At 43.7% G+C, this 26,337-nt stretch overlaps 1 protein-coding gene across 2 annotated transcripts in view; it reads right to left on the bottom strand.

The window, feature by feature from the left end:
- RPS6KA5 (ribosomal protein S6 kinase A5) overlaps nt 1-26,337 on the bottom strand; it is a 155,796-nt gene that overhangs the window by 119,606 nt on the left and 9,853 nt on the right. For both annotated transcript variants that reach the window (XM_019552407.1, XM_019552406.1), the window contains exon 2: nt 933-1,004. In XM_019552407.1, the coding sequence (XP_019407952.1) occupies nt 933-1,004 (72 nt within the window). The remainder of the gene's footprint in view (nt 1-932; nt 1,005-26,337) is intronic.

Genomic DNA, 26,337 nt, shown 5'->3' on the forward strand with positions numbered 1-26,337 from the left:
CCCCTCCCCCAGAGCCTGCCTGCCTGAGCTGCACGGTGGGCTGGTGCTCCCCTCTGTGGCAGTGGTACCCCCGGGACCACTCGACTTGGGTGCCTATGGGCAGGTGCCACCTGGGGAGAAGGGCTGCTGCTGCCACAGAGGGAAGCACCAGCCTCCCCACAGCCCAGGGACTGTTCCACCCACCAGGAGCTTGCCCTCCCCTCTCCGCTGGAGAGGCAGGTAAGTCAGCATGGTGTGTACATGACATGGGGGTTTAATCAGCCCTAAACTGATGTTTTTTTAAAACCCACAGCTTCAATTTAGGGCCCCCATTTCGTCTACATACACCCCTTGTTATCAATCCTCCACGGATAGAGAAGGGATATCAGGTCTCAAAAACTAAGTCCAGTGTCTTTCAATAGTTCTAAATATTCTCACACAAAAAGCACAAGCCTCCATCATCACAAAAAAACATAATTCAATACTGAATACTTTTGTTTATCCTCCTAAAAATAGTACTGTGCTTACAGGATAAAGTTATCAATGTTTGCTTCAAAACTGCAGTTGATGTAGGTACAGAATTTCCTATTTTTCCGGAAACTATGAACTTCAACAGTTGAAGAAATCTGAAGCAATTAATAAAATCTTCAAGCCAACATCTTATATCTTAGAACCAGATCATAGATTTAGCTTGATTATATTGTCATGAGTCACCTCTCAATATTGTTCTATTTGCCCATCTGCACCTAAGGATGTTTCTTTTATATTAGAAATCTGACATGTTGTAATTTTACATACTTGTTCTTTACATATTCCAGATTGTGCAATGAATAAACAAGTGACAAATCTTCCTAGATAATATGTTCCAATTATAAAATAACAAATCCAGGAAACAGTACTGTAGAAAATAATATTACTTCAAAAGGTCAACTTAGATAAAAATTAAGTCTTACCTCCTGTTCCAAGAACTTTTAGGAGTTCAAAGTTTTCAATTCCCACCTTCTCTGCATGGCCTGTCAAATTTGCTGAAAAAGAAAGAAACTCCCATGTCAAAATTGTCACACATGAACCACAATGAAATGTCAAATTAATTGACAAATAACTGTAATTTGAGCAAAAATTTTCACAGAAGAAAAAGTAGCACAAAAAGAATATTTAATACTGAATGTTATCACCATTTTAATTTGAAAAGCATGATGGATCAGACATTGGCCAACAGTGTTCACTGAGTCTAGGCAGACGCTCTATGTCCTCCAGCCCATGCCCTGCAGCACAGAGGCAGCCTGGACTGCAAACAAAATTGTAACAAAGTGCAGCTCAGCTCAAAGAACTTGAAAACTGCTGGCCTAAGGCTCTGCTTTAGAGAAGTAGGTAAGTCATGAGGTCCATATACACAAAACATCTCAGAGAAACAACTTTATCTTTTTGGGGTAGGTAGCATCATACACCACCTTAGACAACAGACAACTTTTTGCCGTTCGATGGTGGTGGATGCAGAGGCCTACATAAATAAAGACAATTAGACTGCTTTGCCAAACTGCACGCCTCTTGAACTAAAAACAGTATAGTTCCTTTTGCACAATACTGCAGCAAAGCTAATTAGCTCACCCACAATGCCGGAAGAACCATGTGGACAAATACTTGGGGGGAAAATGACTATAGTTTGAATCTTGGCTGCCTTCCTCAAATAATTTGTAGGACAAAATAAAAACAAAAATCACAGACCACCCAACATTACATTGTTCTGTGAGCAAATTAAATATTACATTACATAAGATGACTTTAGATAATACTTTGAAAAGTATTAATCATTAAGAAGAGCTGGGTACTTGCCAATTTAACTGAAACAGCACACACACAGGTATACCATCTCTGCAATGATCTCAAGACTGTCATCAAAAGACAAGCCCTAATCACTCACACCTCACTTACAAGGCAGTCCACTATAAAAGGTATGTGAATCTTCCAGTACAGAAAAATGATCTCTTAATTAACTACTGGTATTAACAACACACTGTACTGATAATTTCTCCATTTACAGCTCTCAAAGCATATTACGAACAGTGTATGTAATACCTGTGTATTTTCTGTTTTCAGGATTTAAGTTTTTTGGAATACATACACTGCATTTACCCACATCTTCCCCCTGCAAAATGAGCTCAAAACGGGTGTCTCTGTTTTAGGCAAGGAAGCAGATTTCTATGCTGGAATGGAGCATAGATACACTGGAATCGTTGCCAGGGGCTCTGCTGCCTTCTCTTCCCTGGCACAGGTAGGAGCAGATTCTGCTGTTCAGTCACTTGCTCTGTCCTTGCAAACTCCACAGCTCAAGCTTTAACCTCTTTGCAGGCACTGGCCGTTTGGCAGTGCCCGTGATGGGGTTAAAGCTTGAGCTGCAAAGCTAGAAGAAGGGTAAGTGATGCATATAGCCAGGTGCAGTTGGGCAGGATGAGCCCGTGTCTGGCAGAGAAGACTGGGGGGGTGTGGGGGAAGGGAATAAATTCTTTCATTCTGCCTCCCCAAAACAAGGTGCATGTCTTATTTGGGGGGCTTCCTGTAGGTGACAAAATAAAGTATTTTTTGTGGTTTGTTTGTAAATCACTTAACATGAAATGGAAAGAGGTCTCAAGTACAGGTTCACTAGGGAGTGTTCTGAGTCCAAAGTTTTTAAACATTTTTATTCATGGTTTAGATTCAGGAAGTGAGAGCTTCCTGATCAAGTCTACAGACAAGACAGAACTGGGAGGGATTCCAAACATTCTGGAGTAAAGAATCAGAATTAAAAAATGTCTTTATAAATTAGATAATTGAGCTATGGACAACAACATGAAATTCAATAAAAAAGACAGATGTAAGGTACTATGTCTATGGAAGAAAAAAGAAAAACCAAATGTACAACATACAGACTGGGAGATTTGGCTAGGCCCTTCTTTGCAGTACAAACACTTTGGTGAATCAACATGAGTCATCAGTCTTAGGCAGTCATGGGGGGGGGGAAGGGAAGGACCTGCAATTCTAAGTAGCAGTGCTAACATAGGAGGTAATAACAGGTCTCTTCTCAATGATGGTTAGCACTCAGATGGAAGCACCATGCAAGTTTGCCCTCCAACATTTTAAGATCGTAGACAAACTGGAGAAGATCCAGAGGCAAGAAACTAAGATGAAAAACAGACTTCAACCCCTTGCATTCCAACCTAAGGTAAAACTGGAAGAACAGTGTGCTGAAAGGAAGCCATGATAATTTTCAAACACATGAAAGAACAACCATTCTCCCTTGCCACATTTGGCAACTGTTGATCCTTCCAGATCACGGTGTATGCATGAGAGGTCACCCTCTTTGACACATATGCCTAGGCAGGAGTTTTGGAAGAGCCGAGGCTGCCCAGACCTTCCATCCCCCCTTTAGGCTACCGAGACAGAATCCAAAGGCCAGACTAGATCCAAACATTTGGTGTCTCCATGGCTGTATTTGTATAAACATAGTTTGAATTGAACCTGGGTCTCTCGTCTGGCAGACAACAATTTTACCACTGAACTACAGGGGACTCCCCTTTGCCACAGAGGGTATTACATAAAGCAACAGTTTTGAACTACAGCAAGGCAGCTTTAATCTTAGAGGAAGAACAAAAAATACTGCACACAAAAAGAAATAAACATATTTCTTACAGGAGTTGGAATGTTGTAGCCAGGACAGGCCAGGAAATGTACCAGAAGTAAGAGGTTTTTTTGGCAATATCTTTTATTGGATCTTTTATAGTTGGGTGAGATTGTCAGACAAGGATTTGGACATGCTGTCCTTCAGGGTCAGAACAGCAGGACAATGGAACCAGCTGCCCAGGCAAATTGTAGACTCTCCTTTTTTCAAAAAGAATCTGGACAAGCATTTGTCTAGGATGGCGCAGGAACAGCACACTGCATTTTTATGGGGGGTAGACTAGACAACCCCCATACAAATGTAGCCAGCATGGGCTCTAGTCAGCTGCAGCAAGCAGCAGGCAACCCTCAGCACACATGCCAAGCATGGCACACAAGGCCATTTTGCTCAGCATGCCAGGACCAGCCCTGGCTCTGGGTAGCTGCTGTCAGTGATGGAGCCTGCGTTGCTCTCAGCAAGGCTTGCAGCATCCCAGCTGCCTGCTGGGAGCAGCCCAGGCTCCCGGCTGGCACCAGCTACCCAGAGCTGGGGCCGGCTGCAGCCAGGAGGATGCAAACAGCTGCACCAGGCTTCAGAGCCATGGGATCAGCTCCATACCCAGCGTGTGCATGAGCCTTAGAGCGGGCAGTGGGGGAAGGGCCTGAGGCAGTGCAAGACAGTGCAGCCCGCCGCAAGGTGGCCGTGCAGTTGCCACCAGCATGGAGCTGATGCCAGAGCTGTGGAGCTGTTTGCATTCTGCCCGCTGCTTGCTGCAGCTGACTAGACCCCATGCTGGCTACAAGCCACTGAACCAGGCTCCGGAGACCAGTCACCAACTCTGTGCCAGGAGCAGGGGAGAGACCAGGGTTGTGCTGCCTCAGGCCCCTACCCCACTACCTACTGACGCGCAGGTGCAAGTGCCAGTACAGAACTGATGCTGGGACTCTGGAGCCCAACGCAGCTGTTTGGAGCCTCCTGGCTGCAGCCGGCCCCAGCTCCGGTAGCTGCTGCCAGCTGGGAGCCTGGGCTGCTCCCAGCAGGCAGCTGGGATGCTGCAAGCCCTGCTGGAAGCAGCCCGGGCTCCAACAGCTACCCAGAGCCAGGGTACCTGCTGACAGCCACAGAACCCAGGCTGGGGGCAAGGGACTTTGGGTGGGATACAATACAGGGTAGAAAAGAAGATGTCTGTGAAAAAGGAAATAGTTGATCAGGAAAACAGGAATAAGAGAAGCTAAAAAAGTGTGATGGGATGTCAGTGAAAATATAAATAGGTAGAAATTAGAAAAGCAAAAGGTAAAGCACGAAGGGGGATGGAAGGAAAAAGCAGGGGGGGAAAAAGCCTAAGGTATGGGGTTTTCAACCTTTTTTTTTAAAGGAATGTACCCCTTCTGGGTACATTTCCAATGGAGAGGCATGGAGTTGGGGGGGCTCCAGTTGGACACGGAGCTGGGGGGTGGGGAGAGCCTTGCACATGGCAGTGGAAAATAGCACTCCATCCCTGCCTGCCCGCACGTACCCCCAGCCCCTTTCCGTGTACCCCTGGTTCACAACCCCTGGCCTAAGGGAAACATTACAGTGGTACTAATACAAAGGTGAAAAGGTGCCTGGGGGGCAAGGGGCTTTGGGTGGGATGGAAAAGAAGCTGTCAATGAACAAGGAAATAGCTGGAAATCAGGGAGACAAAGGGCAGAAAAGTAGGGGAGGGGAGAAAAGGTGGAGGAAAAGAAGAATGTAAGAAGTCAGGTCAGGGAGGTACCTGGTGAATCAGATGTCAGGCAGGTTGTAATGTGTCATGAATCCAATGTCTATATTGAGTCCATGATTTTTTGTATCCATATCAGAGATACTATACCTAATTTGCTAAGATTTTAAAACCTGATTCCTCAGGACCTTTCAAGGCTATTAAATCAATACTCACTGGAAAGTTAAGGCACGCCAACGTCTTGTATAAAAAGCTTTGCAAGGTTAGGCTATAACTTAAATTTATCACTTATCTGGGCCTGAAAACTGACCTCTCAAGCCACTCCTCAATGAGGTCCTTGAAAGGAAAACAACATTTTGGGATGGGGAAGAAGAAATACAGAATCACGCCAGTTATAATAACTTTATTACAAATAACAACTCTTTGAAGATACTGAAGTTAGAAATGTCGGCTAAGGTCCTAGAAGAGACTGGTCACTACATGTTGTCCACTAATCTAAACTGGTAATAAATTATACTCAACTTGCAGCTCTCTAATTTGTCACATGACTGAAACATACACATACATGCAGTGTATATAAGTTTAGATAGAAGAAGGGAGGAGGCCACAAACACTGAAAGTACCTTTTATTATTTGTGGGAAAGATGGGTAATTCTTAAAGAACAGTTACTAAGTACCTCCGTACATTCATACTCCTGGAATATGGTACAGCATGAAACTGCAGAATGCCCTTGAAAACTGTACCTATTTGAGAGGTGCACATCCTTGAACAATACTGATCATAACTTTACCATAAATAAAAGGGCCTACCCGCTTCCTCCACCCCAAATGGCAAAGTCCTGTTTATATTAAAATAAAAATTTGAGCTAAAGAGGGAAATGGGCAGATAATGAATGCACAGAAGCCGCTTCTTAGTAACTGATCTCTAAGAGCAACTTCTCTCTTCAAGGGTCTCTGAATTCCCACTTGTGGGATTTAAGCAAACAGTGCTCTCCCAGGAGTCCTGGTTAAACATCCACTTTAGGACTGCCCTCCCTAACTGGGCATTACAATAAGATGTTAACTCCAAAAAGTAATGCTTGGTAAAGATGTAGCTTTATTTTTTATTTTTATTAGCAATGAAGCATACTTAATGAGGCTATTATGGCTCTTGCAAAGTGTGCCTTTAAAACAAGACGTGTGAAGTATAGCTAAAGTGTAACAAATCCTCTAAACATCTCTTCATACCGTTGGAAAAAGGGTGTTCCCACATGTGGACAGGTATAATTATATGGCTGAAGTTTTTAGTCTTTTCTAGGCAGAAGGAGTGCGTGCCTTCTTTATATCTATGTTTTGACTAAATGCCTAGGAGTGAGAGAATAAGGAGATGGAAATGTACCGATATACCTGAGACTCCTTTGGGAATTAAATTTAATGACTTTGCCCTTATGGACCACAATGAGATTAAATAGCCAGGAAACTGAGATCCTTGACTCTTCTACCAGACGTAAAGGCTATCAGGAAGACATCTGGACACTAAAGATCCTTGAGCAAGTTGTTAATAAGGTATATCCATGAACTATATCTTAACAAAGTTAAAGTCCCAACAGTTGTGCTCCAACAGTGGGGAAAGTTTTTGCAATACTGATAAAAGAACCTGAAGATATAAGGTAAGTTCCTCCTTAACAAAACTGCAGTTAACAGACACAGCTGCCAGAAAGGGACTATATATAATGATGCATGCAGTAGCCCACTCAATACCTCCTCCTAACTAAAAATTGAGCCATTGATGACTACTTGTCAAGTACAATGATCCAACCCACTTACATATCCACCTTTCAGTACTTTCATCTAGACTGTATTTCCTTAACTTTGTTGATAAGAACGTTGAGAGAGACCGAACGAAAAGCCTCACTAAAGTCAAGGTATATAACATCCGCTGCTCTCCCCACATCTGCAGAGCGTGTAACATGGGCATTAAAAACCTAACCAAATCAGCAAACTAGCTCTTGTCTGAAAGAATCACTAGCATTTCACAATCAAAAAATACCGTAATGCCATACCTCATTCCTATCAGACAATTCAGTACAAAATTCTGGCCGTACCTTGTTTCTATTATTTTCTGCTTGGTTTTAAGCAGAAATTGAATACATGTTCCTTGGCTTCCAGAGAGTCTGCAGCATTTTTCAGAAATGTTCCACCCTTTCTTTAAATATCCTCTTGCATGTAATGTCATCTTTAAATACTTTAACATCAGTAGCAAAACAAACAGGCCACAGCCCCTACCCAAATGGTGCACTCCAAGTGAAAAACACCTGTGGGTCTCCTCCAAATGTTATATGGATACAAAACCACCTAGATATATTTTAGTGCATCAAAAGTAAAACTAAACATCCAACACTCATATACCATCACCAGAATTTTTAGCTATAAAGTAACAAAAAAAATATGACACTGTTGCACAGCACACACAGCTACCTGCACCACTATTACTTTTACCTTCCAGCAGCTTCTAAGCATTTTCCACAGGCATAAAAAAAGAAGAAAAATTGAGCATCTTTAAATACTGAGGAGGAAGATTTAGGAAAACAATTACTGTAGTGAAAATTGACATTTTCTTTAGAGGTAAATTTGTTACGTGCCAAATAGCATCTGCCAACATTATACAAAAATTAATAAATGAAAACCCAAACCTCTAAAGAAATACTGGTTAGACCTTTAACCATGCCATGGAACAGTAAAACATCATCTCCAATTTGTTCTAAAATTAGGATTTGTAATAAGCTTTTAGAAAAATCTCACATCTCTGGAATATTTTCATCATTTCCACCCACTGGTAATTGTGATAGAAAATGTTATTTTGAAATGAGCATGCTTTTGAATGGTTAACAACCCAAACTTCGTAAAATGGGGCAGAAAGTTAAACGCATTCCAAAGACCAAACAGAACAGTTACTGAACTAGTTTAAATACAAAGAAGCTCCAGAATATTAGAATGCAGACAACTGTAATAAAGCTTCTTGGCTTTAAAAGTATCACATCCAAGTCCTATGATTTTACAGAAGGAAGTCAGAACTACTTATCTAAACCTATCCCAACCATGCGGTTGGTTCAATAAGAAGATATCACCCATAAAAATTCTTCCCTCTCACAGAACTGTTTGAAGAAGTATAATCCTGTTTAAATTAGATCCTCCTCCAGGACATGAACAGGACAAACTAACAACAACTAAACAGAGTATTCACCAATCACCTGAACATTAGAGCCTCTGAAAAATGTGTGCGATGGGGCGGGGCCTGCAGGAAGAGAAACAGCACTTTGCCAGAAAAGGAATCACATCAGTTTAACCTGGCTCCTCAACATCTTTATAGGTTGTGTGCTTCAGCGGGGGTTTTTGGCATTTTTATCTAATAGCTGATTCAGTCAGCTATTAAATAACAGCACCAAAAAGCCCTGCTGAGCTTTTATACAGATCTATATCTATACAGATGCCGGGCGAGCCAGTCAAGTTCACGCCTAGATAAACAATCGGAACCAAAATGAACTATTAGAAAAGCAAGAACAAGTATGGCCAGTTCATCTCTCCCATCTCTGTATGACCAAGAACTTGACCCTACTTCTTTTGGATGTAGCCTTGCAGCCATCATGCATGCCTATACCATCTCCAGATTTCATTACTGAAATTAATTCTATGGAGAACTTCATTGTTCAATCTATCCACTGCAAAATTCAGCAGCTTTTAGACTTTCACTCCCACTCTCCCAAAACAGTGCTTTTAAATCTGCATTGGCTTTAAGGACTTTCATTTAGGTCTTTGTATATCAAAATTGAATAGAATCTATTTATCTAGAAGACCACATCTCTACAAAGTTAGTTTCACTTATATAAAAAAAAAAAAAGAGGGCTGCAGAAGAGCATCTGGAGCTTACTTTTCTTTTCCCTGTGCTCCAGTCCCAAGTGGTCCCATTTTCCCCAACTATCAGGCCATGCTGTTATATGAAAGGGAATAATTTGGGAGACTGTAAAGAATTTGAAGATGCAAGAACCATCTGCATGGCTGGTATACATTTAGAAAAAAAAAGGTTGACTGCACAGTATTCTGTTTTTAGATGCTAGGTTACATATGATCATTGTTAGCAATATCTTACAACATTTATCAGAAGATGAATTATCTACTGCTATCGATTACAATTATAGAAGTAGCTAAGAATGTCCCCAACTTCAATGAAACAGCCATGATGAAAGTCACTGCTGAGTACTGTGCAAAAGAAAAACTTTGGAACAAAGACATCATTTTGCTGGCTGCAGAGACTATGTCTCCTCTCACATGGTGGAAGGGATACTGTAACACTCAACTGTTGTCCAGGATTGTGCCAAGGTTCCTAAGTATTCCACCAACAGCAGCTTCTTGTGAACAGAACTGGAAGGCTTTCAGCTCAATCAAGACAAAAAAGAGGAATACATGAACAAATGAACACACTGGTAAGCTTGTTTCTATTTCTCAAAACCTCTTGCTTCTGGAGAATCAATCAGAAGCACAATTAGTGAAGATAAAGTGATGATAAGTTGCCCTTGCCCATAGACTCACTGGTAAAATCATCGGTTAGTGAAAGAGAATGTGGTTCAAGTAGTTCTGAATCAGATTTGCCTCAATCTGATTCTGAAATGGATCTGATAAGTAATGCGAGTGATTCTACAGATAGTAACAGTGAAACTGGAGATGCCGCAATGACTTCAGTGGAAGAGAGATAAACTCTCTTGAAGCAGATGCATGGACAACCATGACATATCCTGCACAGTTCTTTGGGTGTGCTAAAATTAGTGTGTTGACAGTTTTCAGTGCCTTCTTTTTTTTCCTTAAATTTAAACAAACAATGTAAGGGAAGTACATGTTATTATGTATTGTGTTTACATTTTTACAAGTATTCCAATAAAATAATTTCTTTCCACACAAAGATTTGCATTTTTTTAAATATAACATTTAAAGAACATTAAGTGTCCTGTATTTATTTTGTTCCCTAATCAAATATTTTAGTTCAAATACTTGTGACTACTGGGACATAAAATTAACATGGGGTACTTTTTTTAGTTTTATTTACTAAATACAAGTCAAATAAACATGCTAAATCAGATCACACTCTATATTTAGGGCACTGGAAAAATTTCCAATTCAAAATTTACTGGAAAACCCACATCCCTGCCAAGGAGTTAATGCCTCTGCCCCTTAAGCTAGATCACCACAGCTGCAAGAGCCACTTAGTCAGTGATGCTATAACGCCCTGCTCAACCCCGTCACCAGTTGCTATAAAATTTGTCACCAGCAGCAAGTTAAAACACTAAATTCAGCATTGTTCACCTCCTAGCTGCTGGCCACTTGGACACACACAATGGCTCTAACAGCTATGATGAGGTGGCATTATCTTCATAGCTGCTGGCAGTAGTGGCCAGAAACCCACAGGTCAGGTGATGCACCTCTGCAGACCAGATCTGGCCTATGTATTTGACACTGCTGTCTCACTTTAATGTGTAAAGATTCAAACAGAAATTAGCCTTCTACAGTACATGGCTCTGTACACAGAATCATATAAAAATAGGGTTTAAAAGGGAACTTGAAGTCATCTAGTCTACCCCCTCCCTGCCTTCAAGGCAGGTTTCTTCTGGTCTAACCCTGCCCAGACAAATGTTTGTTTAACGTGCATCAATGATGACAATTCTACAAATTCTCTAGGTAACCTATTCCAGTTCTTAGCCACACACATAGCTAGAAAGTTCTTCCTAATATCAAGCCTATACCTTCTTCATTGTGATTTAAGACTATTATTGACTTTTATGTCCATGTGAACAAAGAGAACATTTCATTGCCATTTATTTTATAACAGCAATTTTCGTGTTCTTTCAGTCTTTGCCATATGTCATTTTTTCCAGTCCTCTAGTTATGTTCAGTGTTCGCCTTTGAATCCTTTTCAGTTTGTCAAGGTTTTAAAATCAAGTGTCCAAACTGGATACAGTAGCTCAAGTGAAGCCTCACAAGTTCCTAATAAAGTGGAATAATCACTTTCTATGACTTGCACATAATACTCCTGTTAACACACCACAGTATGGTATTAGCTCTCTTTTACAATGTTACACTGTTGACTCATCTTCATCTTAGAAACCACTATAATTCACAGATTATTTACTGCAGTACTGTAGCCCAACCACTCATTCCCTGTCCTATATATGTACATGTGATTGTTCCCTTTAGACTGTAGCACTCTACACTTTACCTTACTGAATTTCATAATCTTTATTGAATCCCATTTTTCAAATTTATCAAAGTCATTTTGAATCCTAATACAGTCCTTCAAATTCCCTGCTACCCCATACAGCATGGTGTCATCTGCATACTTAATAAACATACACTCAGTTCTACCCTCTTAGTCATTAATGATGATACTAACAACATGATAATATTGAAAATACTAATACACAATATAGGAAGCGATGTACCCGAGCATAAAAGTTTATAGTTTAAATATAATACAATACAGATACTGAAGGGAATAATGGCTTATCTATAAAAAAAAAAAAAAAAAAAAAATGATAAGTAATAAAAACACAGAGGGTGAGGGTTGGGATTAATAGCCCATTTCAGCCAATTAGAGTCTTTCCACAGACTTAACAGGTCTTGGTTCTTGCCCCCAATAGACTTAATATAGTGAAGTGACCAGTCTCTAAGACTCAATGGAATTATATATTCCCCGCCCCCCGATTAATTAAAACATCTCTGCTTCAAAAGAACAACACCTAAAATGTCATGTTTGGACAAGTTAAAAGAATTCTGCCATCTTTCATTGTTCTCAAAGAGAATGAGGATACAAGTTATCCTGAGTTAAGATAATAACTATCTTTTATTTGTGCCAGCCTCTAAGGAAACAGATGGTGCTCTACAATCCCAAGATAAAGCAGCAAACTATTAGGAACATGGAAACAGAAATGAGTCTTAGACTGTTGCTGACAATAGGAGCTGGCTGCCATTTTAAAAGGCCAATTCACCAGAACTTTTCCAAAGGAGAAAGTGACTCAGCAAAAAAGCTGACATTAAAAATAATGACAAAAAATCCTTTAAAAAAATCTTGATGTAGTTTATTCAAAAGTTTCCATAAGTTTTAAAAGTCTAAACTATCATACTTTTACATGCATAATCTATGGGTAGGCTTGGCAGGATTCAATTTTTATCACTAAACATCAATTTCAACACACACGCATAAATATTTCCATTGGTATAATAGTACATACTTATAGAAAAGGGATGTATGAAAAAAAATCCAAGACGGGGGCAAGGAAATTTGGGCTGGGGGGTACCCTGCACACACACATACACACTCAGCAGCCACTGTAGGAGGGGGGGGGAGCCGCTGCCTGTGCCACCTGCTACTGCTCCTCTAGCAGCGGCTCAGGCAGCCACTGCAGGAGCTGGGGGCTATGCTGGGAGGAGGGGTTGGTTGGATGCCAGCTGCTGGTGACAGAGCCTGGAACGGGGAACATTGCTGTGGGGTCCCACCATCAAGGGACAGAGCTGTTAGCAACCAGGAGCCCAGTGCCACCAGCTGTTTGGTCTGCCCAGGTCCTAGCAGGGGAAGTGGCAAACTCCCACTGAGCCCAGCTCAGCCCCTGCATCCTCACGACAGCGTCAAACTCCTGCTAAGCCCAACCAGCCCCTGCATGCTCAGGGCAGGGTGTGCGGGGCGTCCCTGGGGCCCAGCCACTGCCTCACACTGCCCAGAGGGGTGGGAGACCACGGTCACCAAGGAGCCAGGCTGCCCCTCTGCTGGTGCCCACTAGACAGAACTCACTACGCAAGAGGGTGCAGGGGGCTACTTCCTGTCACAGGTAGAGGGAGAAAAAAATTATTTGAGAGGGCTGAGCACGTGCCCCTCCAGAAGGCAAGTCTGTGGGGGAAGGGGCAGGGAGAAGCAGCAGGCCCTGCACAGCTGAGGTAGGGTGCAGGACAGAGCCGCAAGTGGCTCATCTGGTGGATGCCCAGCACAGGGAGGGAATGGCAGCTTCCACCACTGTACACACCCCAGGAAGGCATGGGGACCACATGCTTCCAGATCTGTGGGGGGGGGGGGGTGGCAGACGAGGCTGCCGCCATGGGCTGGGAAAGCTCAACAGCAATGATTCAGACAAAGACCCAAGGAAATGGCTATAAAAAGCAGGAAAAAAAAAGTGAGCAGTGTTAAAGGTGGCCCAAGTTGGCACAACGAATTTATGAAGCAAAATTCATTGACCATTGCTAGGGGCAGAAATTACACAAATCAGTTTAAGTGATCAGAAACTGGTTTAAACCTGTAACAGAACAGAAGTTCAGTCCACATAAACTGTTTTCAAAATGACCAAAACTGGTTTAAGATGAACCTGGTTGGATGTAGCATCAGACTTAACTGATTTAGGTCAAACCAGTTTATGGAACCTCTGTCCTAGATCCCTTCCCAGTTCAAATTAACTCTCAGTCCCCCAGCATCCCGGGATGCTTTGCAGTCCTGGACCATTCTACCTGCTCCAGTGAAGCAGGGACTGCCTCACCGCTCTGGTCCTTAGACAGCTTCCTACCTGTGTCCATCAGCCCATAGGGTTGGGGAGGGAAGGGAACAGACCCCAGTCCTCCCTAGCCGGGGTCCACACAGCATGTGGGGAAAGGGAAAGCCCCTGTGCTAGGGGCTTTTCAGCTCCTGGCAGCTATATTCCCGCCCTTCCCCCTTCCCAGATGCTGACTGCTTCAGAAACTGCCACAGGAGAGAGGGAGAAGGAGTCTTCCAGGCCAGGTTCCTGCCTGTACAGCCCAGCAAGGGGGCACTAGGGAGCCCCCACCTTGGGGGGCTTCCCCCCACCCCAGCCCAGTGTCCTCCCAGCCCAGGCAACCCCAGGGAGCTGAGGGGCATTCTTCTTCTGAACCTGCAGAGCTGCTTGCCTCAGCCCCTGTAAGTCTCAGGCAGCTTCAGGGAGAGGAGGGAAATTCTGCTCCTCCCCAGCCAGTTTTGCTTTATCTGTTGTGAGTGAGGCAAAACTAATGCAGAGCAGAGAAATTTCCCTCTGCTCCCCGGTCTACCCCCAAGACTTGCAGCAGCTAAGGCAAGGGGTTGGGGGTAGGGAGGGGAAGAACTCCCTTCAGCTCCCTAGGGCTGCCGGACCCTGAGCTAGGGTGGGGAGAAGACCCCCAAGGTGGGAGCTCAGTACCCCATGGCGTGCTGCACGTGCCCAGAGGACTCCTCCCTCCTTCCTGTGGCAGGGGCTCAAGCAGTCAGCAACTGGGAAGGCGGGGATGCGAATTCCCCTCAGTTCCCCAGGGCTGCCTGGGCTGGGGAACCCAGGCTAGGGGAAACCTCCTGAGGGGGAGGCTCTCCCACAGGGGACTTTATAATCCCTGTTGGGGGATAGTAGGGGTTTGAGGACACTTGGTTGGGCTGGCAATGGCCAGCGGCTGGGAGATGTGCTCTAGCGCCCCCCTGCCTACTGGCTTGGGTCAGTGCAGGCCTCTCCCTGCCATTTCCAATTGAAAACCGAATGTCGGTTCAGTTGGTTATCGGTTCAACCTCTGCAGCTTTGAGGAAGTTGCCTAGATTGAACTGATTCAGCCTCAGGCTTTTTGACTGTCTACCCATGTGTACTCATTCAACCTCAAAGTAGTTGACCAATGTCTGGTTTAAAATGGTTAGCGTCCACCCTCGTCACAACCACATTAACAAACTTAAAACTTGCAGGAAGTTATTTGTACAATATAGGACTAATTTCCCCTGTAAATTGGCACCCCAGTGACAAGAACACTTGATGAAACGGGCATTACTGTTTCTACTGCAGGATACAAGAAAACTCATTTTACAACTGTGTTGCGTTGTTCTGCTAATGAGTAAGAGGTTAAATCCATGCTCATCTCCAAACACAGAACTATGCCTTGTGAAACTGCCAGGATGCTTGTGGGTCAGTTAACAAAAGAGTATGGATGAACAAGTAAACAGTGATAAACCAGACCAAAAGCTGTTGGCATAAGCTTCAAGTAGGATTTTTTAAATCCATAACGTTGCCTTATGTTAAATTATATTTTCATTTATGTCTAAGATGGCATCAAGAAAAAACTCTGCAGAGTTAGAATTAAGCTGGTTGTTATTTCAGGGGAAAAAAAATACTGTAACCAGTTGGAACAGTAATTAACTGTATTTTTAAAAATGTTGTCTACCAAAGGTGGGAAGAATGGATGCAGGAAGATCTGTGTGAATAAACAAAGAATGACAAAATGAAACATGCAACTCTTGTAGAAGCACTCACAGAGCTATAAGTTTCAGCAAAACCTATACTAGACCTGGTTTCCATCACAGTATGCACGCAGAACTCAACAGCAGACACATTCAACTTCTCTGAAAAATGTTAGTGACAAAAACCTAAATCCATCTCTAAAAACCAAGTGTGAATCACAGAGAGATTATGAAAGCAATGCAGATCTCAAAGCTAACACACTACATGTGTTCTGTAGCCACACCAAGAATTCCAAGTCCTATGTATTCGAGTGCAATTTTGGGCCAATTTTGGGCCACTTCTGAAAATTGCCTGAAATTGTACCAATTTATTAAGTTGAGCAGATGGTGCCAATATTGACCATACTACCTTTATTTTTTATTGCAATACTTTCCTTTTTTTTAAAATTAACAGCACTTTTAAATGGGTCTATTTATCTGGGAAGATGCTCATTTGGGCTGGGTCCTGGGTGTGTTGGGGCCCACAGGTCCTGGGTCTGTCTTGGGGAGAAGATATGAAAATATGGTACACCAGTAGTTGGAAAAGGTCTGTATTCTTCACTTATCAAGCTCATCCAAGACCAAAAAAAAAAAAACCAAAAAAAAAAAACCACTGAAATTATTTAAGAAGAAATGAATTATGAGACCACTGAAATTTTTAAGGAAATTCTAGTCTTGCCCTGTGTTTTAACACAAAAATCCTTGCTGATTTACCAATCTTTGTATTTTGTGAGGGAAAAGGAAAAAATAGACTGTGGCCAGGCTCCAAATTCTACAGAGGAAACAGGTCAGACAGATGGTTATCACTTAGCAGCTATTCCAGCACTTCTCTAAGATGTCTCCACAGGACCAATGAGAGAATGGTAGAACATGCATTTCCTGTCCTGCACCAATGTTTCATGAGCTAAATTTTCCACACCTAAACTGCACATTTACTCTACTCTACATGGATCCTCACCCATCTTCCTCCTGAAGAGCTGGAAACTATCCCTGGCCACTTATTGCTCTTGGTTGTATGAAGGAAATGTAGAAAGGTGCGCATGCAGGCAGTCCTCTACCTTCATGGACTGAAGGATACAATTTGTCCTCACCTGAGCCAGCAAGCAACAGAACTTCAAGAACAAGTGATGTATTCTACCCCACCCAGAATGCATTAAAAAAGAATCCAGGATGACTCTGAATAATGCAAAGTAGTTGACACAGGAAATTAAACTGATTAGAGACAGGTCAAAAATACAGCACAATTACATAGTCCTCTAATTTGCTGGTCATGTCAGGTTGAGCTACCAAATTAACTATTTTAATATTGTAAGAAAAACCCTGAAAAACTGCTTTGACTTGTAACAGCATAAAAATTAGAATACTCCGAGGTTCCTATAAACCAGGGGCAGACGAGCGGCCTCCCAACTTTCACATGCCTAATCCAGTGTAGACAGCACCTACCAGTCTGAAACAATGGCCCAAGTGGGCCCTAACACAGACCCAGGACCCAGCCCAAATGAGCAGTATATGCAGCACATCCTGAGTACTGCACGGAGCTAGTCCAGCAGTGTATGAGACAGCACTGAGGACCATATTAAGGGGCTCTGCAGGTTGGATCTAGCCTGCGGGCCTCATGTTCAACACCTCTACCATAAACAGCCTCATAACAAGGGCATGGGCACATGATCAAGTTACCATAACATAAAGGAGAGCAGAACCTTACCATTTGTCAGCTACTCTACAGTAACTGCTTGTGTATGCACACTCCTGACTCATAGTAAATGAAAGCTCTTTCCATTAATGGCTACGTACTACAGCTTTTTTTTTTTTTATAACAGGTTAAGACTGAACATGCAAGCAGGTACCATGAAGCAGTTGATATGCTGTAAAGCCCTGCCCTCCTTTATCTCAGAGTAATTTGTTCATGTATCTATGGCTTTAGTATTCTTCATAGTATACTAAGAAAAGTATTAATAATGCAACATAAGATGACTGAATTCAGTTGACTAGCCTGGCCACATTTTCAATTTAAGGTGCAGTGGAATCCAGCCAAAGTTATTACACATATTTTTGTAATAACTTTGTGGCTTATTCCCTGTTTTATCATGCCAGTAAATGTACAAACATGTGGCTGGGTTACTACTTAAGACATGATTAACTGGTTAATACTTAAGGTTGAGTCACAGTAGAATCATGCTTAGCCTCAAGAGGATGAACAGAAAACAAAGAATATTTGGTTCTTTCATGACTTGCAGCCAATTCAGAAGTTGCATTAAATAGTCCTACAGGTATCTCTCCCTGGCTAAAAGGGTTAGTGTAATGCAAGTTTGAAAGAAAAGAAAAAGAAAAAAAACAAGAGAGAAAAAAAGAGGAGAGAAGGGCTTAATCAGGGATCACTGAGAAATTCTGGTCAACAGTTTCTTTAAAATATAATTGAAAGTGTCAGTATCCTTTCCACAGTTATAGTTTTGGAGAACATCTGTGTAGTGTATGTAAAAAAAAAAAGTCACAGCAGCAATGACAGCACAACAGAGAGAATGCTAGTGTATGTAGACAACGTTCTTTGGGTAAATCTGATATCTTTTATTAGACCAACTAAATAGTTGGAAACATTTTTTTAACAAGCTTTTGGGTTTAAAAATCCTTTGTCAGGCTGAGGAAGCATCTGCAAAGGGTTTTTAAACCCGAAAGCTTGCTAAGAATTTTTTTTCCAACTATTTAGTTGGTCTAATAAAAGATATCAGATTTACCCAAAGAACCTTGCCTGCCTATGTCCTTAGACCAACACAGGTACATCCTACACCCTAGTGTAGACAAGGCACTCTTAGTCACTTTTTTTTTTGGTTAACCATCACATGATTTACACTCCACTGAAATATGGTTAGACTACACTGGTAGCCACTAATGTGTCTACACTAGCCATTTCAAAAGAGTTCTACTTAAGTAAATAAGTAGGGTGACCATATATCCCAGTTTAGCTGGGACAATCATGCATTTCAGAGGCTGGTCCCAGTCAGCTGTTGAGAATCATAACAGGCATCTTGGAAATGCAAGGGTGCAGAGCACAGTCTAGTCAAAAGTTGGAGCGGCATGGAGTACCTTGCAGATGGGCAGGCAGGCACTGCTGCCCCACCCCCGCCAATTTGTCAGAGATATATGCATTTTCAAAAGTAATTTCCTAAACCCAATTTACTCACAGAGAGAAGGAAATAATTGGGGATGTATGTATAATTTTAGAGGATTATGGAGGGAGGGAGGGAGGGAGTTAGCTCTGTGCCTCTTGATAAGTAAAATTTACTTAGTACCAGCCATATGGTAAATATCAAGACATTCCTAGATAGCAAAGAAATACAGAACAGTTTCTAGATTAAAACAAAAGACAGAAAAGAATCTAAAAACCCTAAAGACTTAAATTATATTACAATTTTAAAATTCTGATAAAAATGAATACTGTTGTCATAGAATAAATGTATAAGGTATTATTTTGTTTACATTCTAGTAAAGTACACAAGATATGCATTAAAGTTGCAATGATTTACTCCTTGAAAGAGATTCTACTAACCAGAAATACTTTGTTTTCTAAGTACGAAATAGAAATAGTATCTATAATCAAAAAGAAATCTGATTAAACTATTTTTTTAAGAACTTTTTCCAAGAATACCTACTTTTTGTAAAGAATAATCCGGATGTTATTATTACAAGTGCAGATGCAGCTTTACAGTAAAGGATGACAAGAGTTATTAATTTAAAAATTTCCATTCAAAGAATTTTCATCAAAACTACCTTTCTTAATACAGAATGAATTATCTGATATTTTACAAATAAATAAGTTCTAGCTTAAATTAAAATTAATTTAAACAGATACTCTCTCAATGATCATAAACTATAAGAAATTAAATACTATAATTATTAGTATTATCTTGTGCAGATGCTTTTTTTCTTTTTTTAATTACGATCGTCAAAGTTGCAAGGCAACCTGTGTTTTCAGACGGTGCTGTCCAACTTGTGCCCCATGGACACAGCTCAGGGAGCTGAGGATGAATCCAGGGCTATGCGAGTGGGTGAATTCACGGTGCAGTAGTTGGAAGGGAGAGGAGTTATCTATACAGCATGTAGCCTGAGGAGCTCACAGCTCGCCCTGGTACACTGTGCAGACATGTGGCTCTCAGTCCCTTAGAAGCTGGGTGGTCCTAATTAAGGGTATGACTACTGAAATGTAATGAATTAGCGCTGTCAGCCCTCCCTCTCAAACTGGGAACAGTTTAACCATGTTAGTACAGTACTAAAGGAAAATAAGCATCACTTCTCAGACTTTGTAAGCAGGTCCTCACACACAAAGCCACGCTAACAAAACCACGCTGCTTCCAGTCCAGGAGATAAGACCTTGTACATAGAGTGGTGCACATAGAGTGGTGCATCTACGTGCAGCACTGCCTTGCACCACCATACCGACATACCCATAAGACCACTTTCCTCAGGCAACAGAACCTCTTCCTGGATGGAACCCTGCAACCCTACTGCAGTCCTACTCTCTGGATTTAACCAGTATCATCCTTTTCCCCTGAACAAGTTCACTGAATAAATTCAGTTCAGTCTGCACTTCTAAGCCTTTTTATCCAGGTCTCTGATGACAATGGCTCACTAAACACCAATAAGAAGACAGCATTGAGGAAAACAAAGTCATTTTACCCACATGTGCGCGCACACACACACACCCCCCCACCAACTCTTTCCTAATAAGTTTTAAGTTGCCCTGGCACCTGTTACTTCCATCTTTGACCAGATATAAGACTTGCAGAATACATCTACATTCATGTTCTCCATCTCCCAACAAGCCACTCATGTCTTTCCTGAAGCCATTACCTTAAGAATGGTCCTGGTGCTATAAATTCCCATTTGAAATCTCTGGGTTTAATCACATGAAGTACATGTAGATGCAGGTGCTGCCCAGCTGGGGCAAGCAACTCGTCAGATGGGCATTGTGGGGGGGCTGGCACACACCACTGCATGCACCCATGGAGGAGATGGGGGGGGGGTGCCCCCAGATCTGCATATAAGGCAGGGTGGGCTGCCACTGTAGGCTGGGGTCCTGCCCCATCCCAACTGGACAGTGCCTGCCCCTGCCTCAGCAAAATCCCCACTCCCTCTGTCTTTGGGGGGCCTCAATCTGCCCCCCACCCCTTCCCCCAGAACAGGCTTACTACCCAGACCCAGCTGCTTTCCTCGCTGCCGGTCTGCACTCCTTCCCACCTATGTGCTGTGCTGTAGTTGCGTGGCATTTAATCAGCCACACCAGACAAAAAAAGCAAAATTGCCGATACCTCCAATTTTCTTCAGTGCCGATCCAATAAGGGACCAATGCATCAGGGCACCTCTACTTGGAACTATACTTTTAGTTCACAGGGATGGGGGGGGGCAGCCCGGGGGGGATGATGAACTGCTGCAGCTGAATAGAAAGCAAGGACCAGCTGGTTGTTAGAAAGATACTTTTATTGAACAAGCAGTACAAAGGAGCTCACTGATAAAAACTGCCAACAAAAAAAGTGCAGTAAAGGAGCATATCAGAGCACACAGTCGCAGTAGTCTGTAGCAGGGTGTGAGGAGCAATGCAAGGTGGTATGCCAGAAGGATTGACCAAAGCAATGTCACAAAACACTTAGAATCATAGAACCAAAAGGGACCTAGTAAGATCATCAAGTCTGGTTCCCTGCCATGGACAGGAAGTTACTGGGCTCAGACAAGCTCAACAAGGTGCCTGTCCAGCCTCATCTTGAACACCTCCAAGGAGGGCGACTGCACCACTCTGACAGAAGTTAGTTCCTGATTCTTGTGACGCTTACGGAGAAAAATATTTTTCTTATGTCTAACCTGAATTTACCCTCTATTCGTTTATGCCCGTGGGTCCTTGTCCTCCCTTGAGATGCCTTCCGGAAGAGTTGCTCCCCCAGATCTTGATGCTCACCCCTGATGTACTCGTAGGTACCTATCAAGTCACCTCTTAGCCTCATCTTACTTGGACTGAACAGACCCAGTTCCTGGAGTCTCTCCCCATAGGGCCTATCCTCGATGCTCTTAATCATACAGGTGGCCCTTCTTTGTACCCTCTCAAGCTTATCCACATCCTTCTTGCTGTGCAGTGCCCAGAACAGTACTCCAGCTGTGACCTCACCAACACCTAATAGAGGGGGAGGAGCACCTCCCTGGATCTACTGGCCACACATTGGCTGATGTACGTCAGAGTTCTTTTTGCCGTTCTGGCAACCTCATCACACTGTTGACTCGTGTTCATCTTCCAGTTGATTATGGCCCCCAGGCCTCACTCAGATGCTGTGCCAGCCAGTGGACCACCACACATCATGTAGTTGTGGTGAGTGTTCTTCCTACCCAGATGAAGAACCTTGCACTTCTTCCTGAAGCCTCATCTGATTCCATTCAGGCCATAAATCCAACCTATCAAGGTTGTCCTGGACTTTTACCCTATCTTCTGATGTGCCTGCATTTCTCCACAGCTTGATATCATCTGCAAACTTAATCAGTGAGCTTTCCACCCCCTCATCCGAGCCACTGATACAAACAGCACAGGTCCAAACACCGAACCCTGGGGGACACCACTGGAAATGGCCCTCCAAAATGAGGCCATCCTATTGAGTACAACTCTCTGGGAGTGGCCTCTAATCCAGTTGTCCACCCACCTCACTGTAGACTGGTCCAGCCCAGTTTGTTTGAGAGAATCCCGTGGGAAACAGCAAAGGCTTTACTGAAGTCTAAGTAAATGACGTCAACCTCATGTCCCTCATCCGGATGGCTAGTTGCTCGGTCTTAGAAGGACGCTAGGTTTGTCAGACACGATCTACCCTCAACAAAGGCATGCTGGTTGCTTCTCAACACCCCATCAGTTACTATCTTGTAATTGATGGCCTCCTTAACAAATTTTTCAAAGATTTTACCCAAAACCAAAGTCAGGCTGACCAGTCTGTAATTTGCAGGGTTATCCAAACCAAGGAGAAAAATCAGACTAAGGGGAAAATCGAATAGGTGAGGTTCAGAATGGTCATGGTGGGAACAACCGCCTACTGTTCACATTGAGCTGGTGCACGATCAGTTAGAAAAATTACACATTCATAAGTCATCAGGACCAAATGAACTTCATCCAAGAAGCTGAAGGAGCTGGCCAAAGTCATCATGGGAAACTCTTCCAAAACTTGTGGCACACCGGGGAGGTCCCGAAAGACTAGAAGAGGGCCAATGTTATGCCCATCTTCAAGAAAGGGAGGAGAGAGGACCTGGGCAACTTTAGGCCAATTAGACTAACTTCTATCCCATGGAAAATCCTGGAAAAATTCATCAAGGAGTCTATGTGCAATACGCTTGCAGAAGGTAGGATTCTGAATGACAGCCAGCATGGCTTGGTCACAGGCAGGTCTCATCTTACCGATGTCATCTCCTCCTACGACCAAGTAACTTGCCACTTGGACAAGGTCAACACTGTATACCTACACTTCCAAAAGGCATTTGATCTGGTATCCCACAGTGTTCTCACAGGAAAACTGGAGGATTGAGGGCTTAAGTGCTTAACAGTTAGGTGCATAGGAAGCTGGCTGCGGGCTAGGTTCTAAAGTTCTAATGAACGGATCACCGTTGTTCTGACAAGAAGTGGTCAGCAGTATCCCCCAGGGGTCTGTGTTTGGCCCAGTGCTTTTCAACATGATTTGGATGTGGGGGTGAAGAGCTCACTGGTAAAGTTTGCGGACGACACCAAGTTATGGGGGAGCATGAAACAGGCTGCAGATACAAGTGTACCTAGACAGGCTGGCAAGTTGGGCAGTGTCACAGGGTAATGGCACGGTATAGCCCCGAAAGGCAAAAGGGGAACCCCAGGACACAAAACAAGGCTGGGAAAAGGAGGGGAGAAGAGAAATAAAAAACAAAGAGCTCCTTTCCTGCAGCCCACAACGCGGAAGAGCTGGAAGTAGCAGCCGGACCCACGCAGCTGATTAGCTGCGTCTTTTTCAAACTACGGCCAGCTGCGATCAATAACGATCGGAGCCGGTGCAGGTGCATAAAGAGCACCCCGAGAGAAGAAGAAGAGGGAGAGAGCTGGAGTGGAGCCAGGAGGGGAGACACTCCTGAGGCCCCGCTCAGAGACAAAGAAGAGGCCAGTGGCCAGCCACAAGGCTGGAACACATCCCGTAGCTGCAGGAAGGAGAACGCCCAGGGAAAGGCAGTGGATGCCCGGGCTTGTGACGGCGGAGCCGGGTACAAGGATTTGGGGTCAGAGTCTAGCGCTAGGAGCCACCCCGAAGAGAGTGGAGTGGAGGAGGACCCAGCAATCCAGGTGGGATCGGCACAGGTTTGGGGAAGACCCCAGAGTCCATCCCAGCATGGAACCAAAATATAAGCAGCAAGAGGGGCTGCAGAGTACAGGATTCTGCCAGGCGGAACCACTCGGCGAGGGACCAAGTGAAGAGGGAACTAGAGTGTCCGGGAGCAGTCCCGAGTGGCAATTAGGAAACTACAGCAACCAGCCAGAGGGGTGCTGCAGATAGAATTCAGTTAGGAGAGGATTTTCTCCGGGACAGGGAGTCCATACTTCGATTTGTAGCCCGGGAGACTTACGGGTAGTGTTTTCTTTTGAGTTATGTGCTGAGTGGCCCACGGTTGAGGGCCAGGGAGGAACCCTTAGAAAGATTCCTTAAATCGGCTGGGTCTAGAGTCAGGACAAGCCTACAGATTCGCCACCAAATACCCCTTAGCAACACAAGGCAAGGGTCAGGTCCCGGGAACCATTAGCAACTTGGCGTGGCTGGGTATTAGTGCGAGGTGTAGGAGAGGGTGGAGCCTCGCACTAATACCCAGCGCGAAGACCATCACCCCAAGAGGCCCAATGCCGGATAAGCTTAAGTAGTTGGCCCCTCCACTGAAGTTTACCAGCAAAGTCGTGGCAGGTGAGATAGGCCTTAGGAGTAGTCTCCGCCCCTATCTGGAATAGACAATTCCAGGGACGAGGCGACAGGCAAGCTCATACGCCAGAGGCCGAGCAGCGCGAGACCTAATGTTCAAAGCCCACTGGTTGCAGGCATATTAGAACCAGATGAAGTTCAACATTGAGCAGTGTAAAGTGCTCCATCAGGGGACAAACAATCCCCAACAGACTTACAAGCTCAGTGGTGCCAAACTAACTAGCACCATGACTGAAAGGGACCTAGGGATAATAATAAACCATAGCATGAACGTGAGCAGTCAGTAGGGCAAACAAACTGTAGCCAGCAGGGCAAACTATACTCTCACACGCATCAACTGACACAACTCAAAAAAAAAAACCAAGGAAGTGATTCTTCAGCTTTACTCAGCATTGGTAAGACTGCAGCTGGAGTAGTGTCCAGTTCTGGGCACCATACTTGAACAAGGACATGAAAAGGCTTGAGAGAGTCCGGAGAAGAGCCACCCATATGATCAGAGACTTGCAAGGCAAGCCATATGAAGAGAGGCTGAGGGACTTGGGTCTCTTCAGCCTAAAAAAGAGAAGGCTAAGAAGGGACTTCGTAGCAGCTTACCACTATATCAGGGGAATACATCAAGGGCTCAGCAAACAACTGTTCACCAGGGCACCCTTGGGGAAAAACAAGGAGTAATGGCCATGAACTCTTAGAAGACCATTTCAGGCTTAACACTACGAAAAACTTCTTCAGTCAGGGTGTCCAGACTGGAATAAACTCTCCCCAGACGGGTGCAATCACCTATCCTGGAAATCTTTAAGAAGAGATTGGAAGGTCACCTTGCTGGGGTTACCTGACCCCAGTTGTCTTTCCTGCCTAGTGCAGTGCGGCTGGACCCAATGATCCTGTAAGGGCCCTTCCAGCCCCTTACAATTTATGAATCTAGAATTCATAAAGATGGGCACCACACTGGCCCTCTTCCAGTTATCCGCGATCACTCCCGAGTTCCACGACTCTTCAAATAGTTTTGCCAGTGGTGCTTCTATAAGTTCAGCCAGTTCTTTCAGGACACTCAGATGCAGGTCATCCCTCCCAGCAAACCTGAAAACATCCAAGTGTTGCAGGAGATCCCTTACTCATTTGGGACTGATTTCATGTAGTCTGTTGTCTTCCCCATGTTCCCTGGGCCTCTGGTCAGGTGAACAGCCCCTATCTGATTTCAGAAATACCAACTCAAAGCATGTATTTAGAAATTCTGCCTTTTAATGGGGATTGACTGTGGGCTACCCTGAGTATTCAGTAGGGGTCCCACAATGGATCCTGATTTTTTTCTTGCTCCCTATGTATCCATAGAAGGACTTTTTGTTGTCTTTTATTCTAGTTGCCAGCTTGAAGAAAGCACCACCGTTCCTGAACTTTCAAATCGTCCAGCTGCTGGTTGCACAGGGCTCTTCCAACTAGCCTCTTCAGTTTGCCAAAATCTGCCTTTCTGAAATCTAGGGCTTCTGTTCAACTGATTTCCTAGTCTTACAATGAACAGGGAACCTTATCAGGTCACAATCAATGTCACCCAGAGTACCACCAATCCTCAGGTTGCCTATGATGTCCTCCCATTTGGTCAGCACCAAATCCATTGGCTTTACCCCTAGTACAGCCTTTCACAACCCGTCAGAAACAGTTTGTCTGTTGTTACCAGGAAATTGGATGACCTGCTGGAGGTGGCCAAGTGGTCCCTCCAAAGGATGTCAGGGTAGCTGAAGTCACCCATGACAATCATGTATCTAGTGCTAGCTGCCTTAGTCAGTTCTCCAGAGAATGCCTGATTGTTCTGCTCTTCCTGAGGGAGGACTGTAAG

Source organism: Crocodylus porosus, unplaced genomic scaffold (genome assembly GCF_001723895.1).
Source record: "Crocodylus porosus isolate Cpor-Errol unplaced genomic scaffold, CroPor_comp1, whole genome shotgun sequence".
NCBI lineage: Eukaryota > Metazoa > Chordata > Crocodylia > Crocodylidae > Crocodylus > Crocodylus porosus.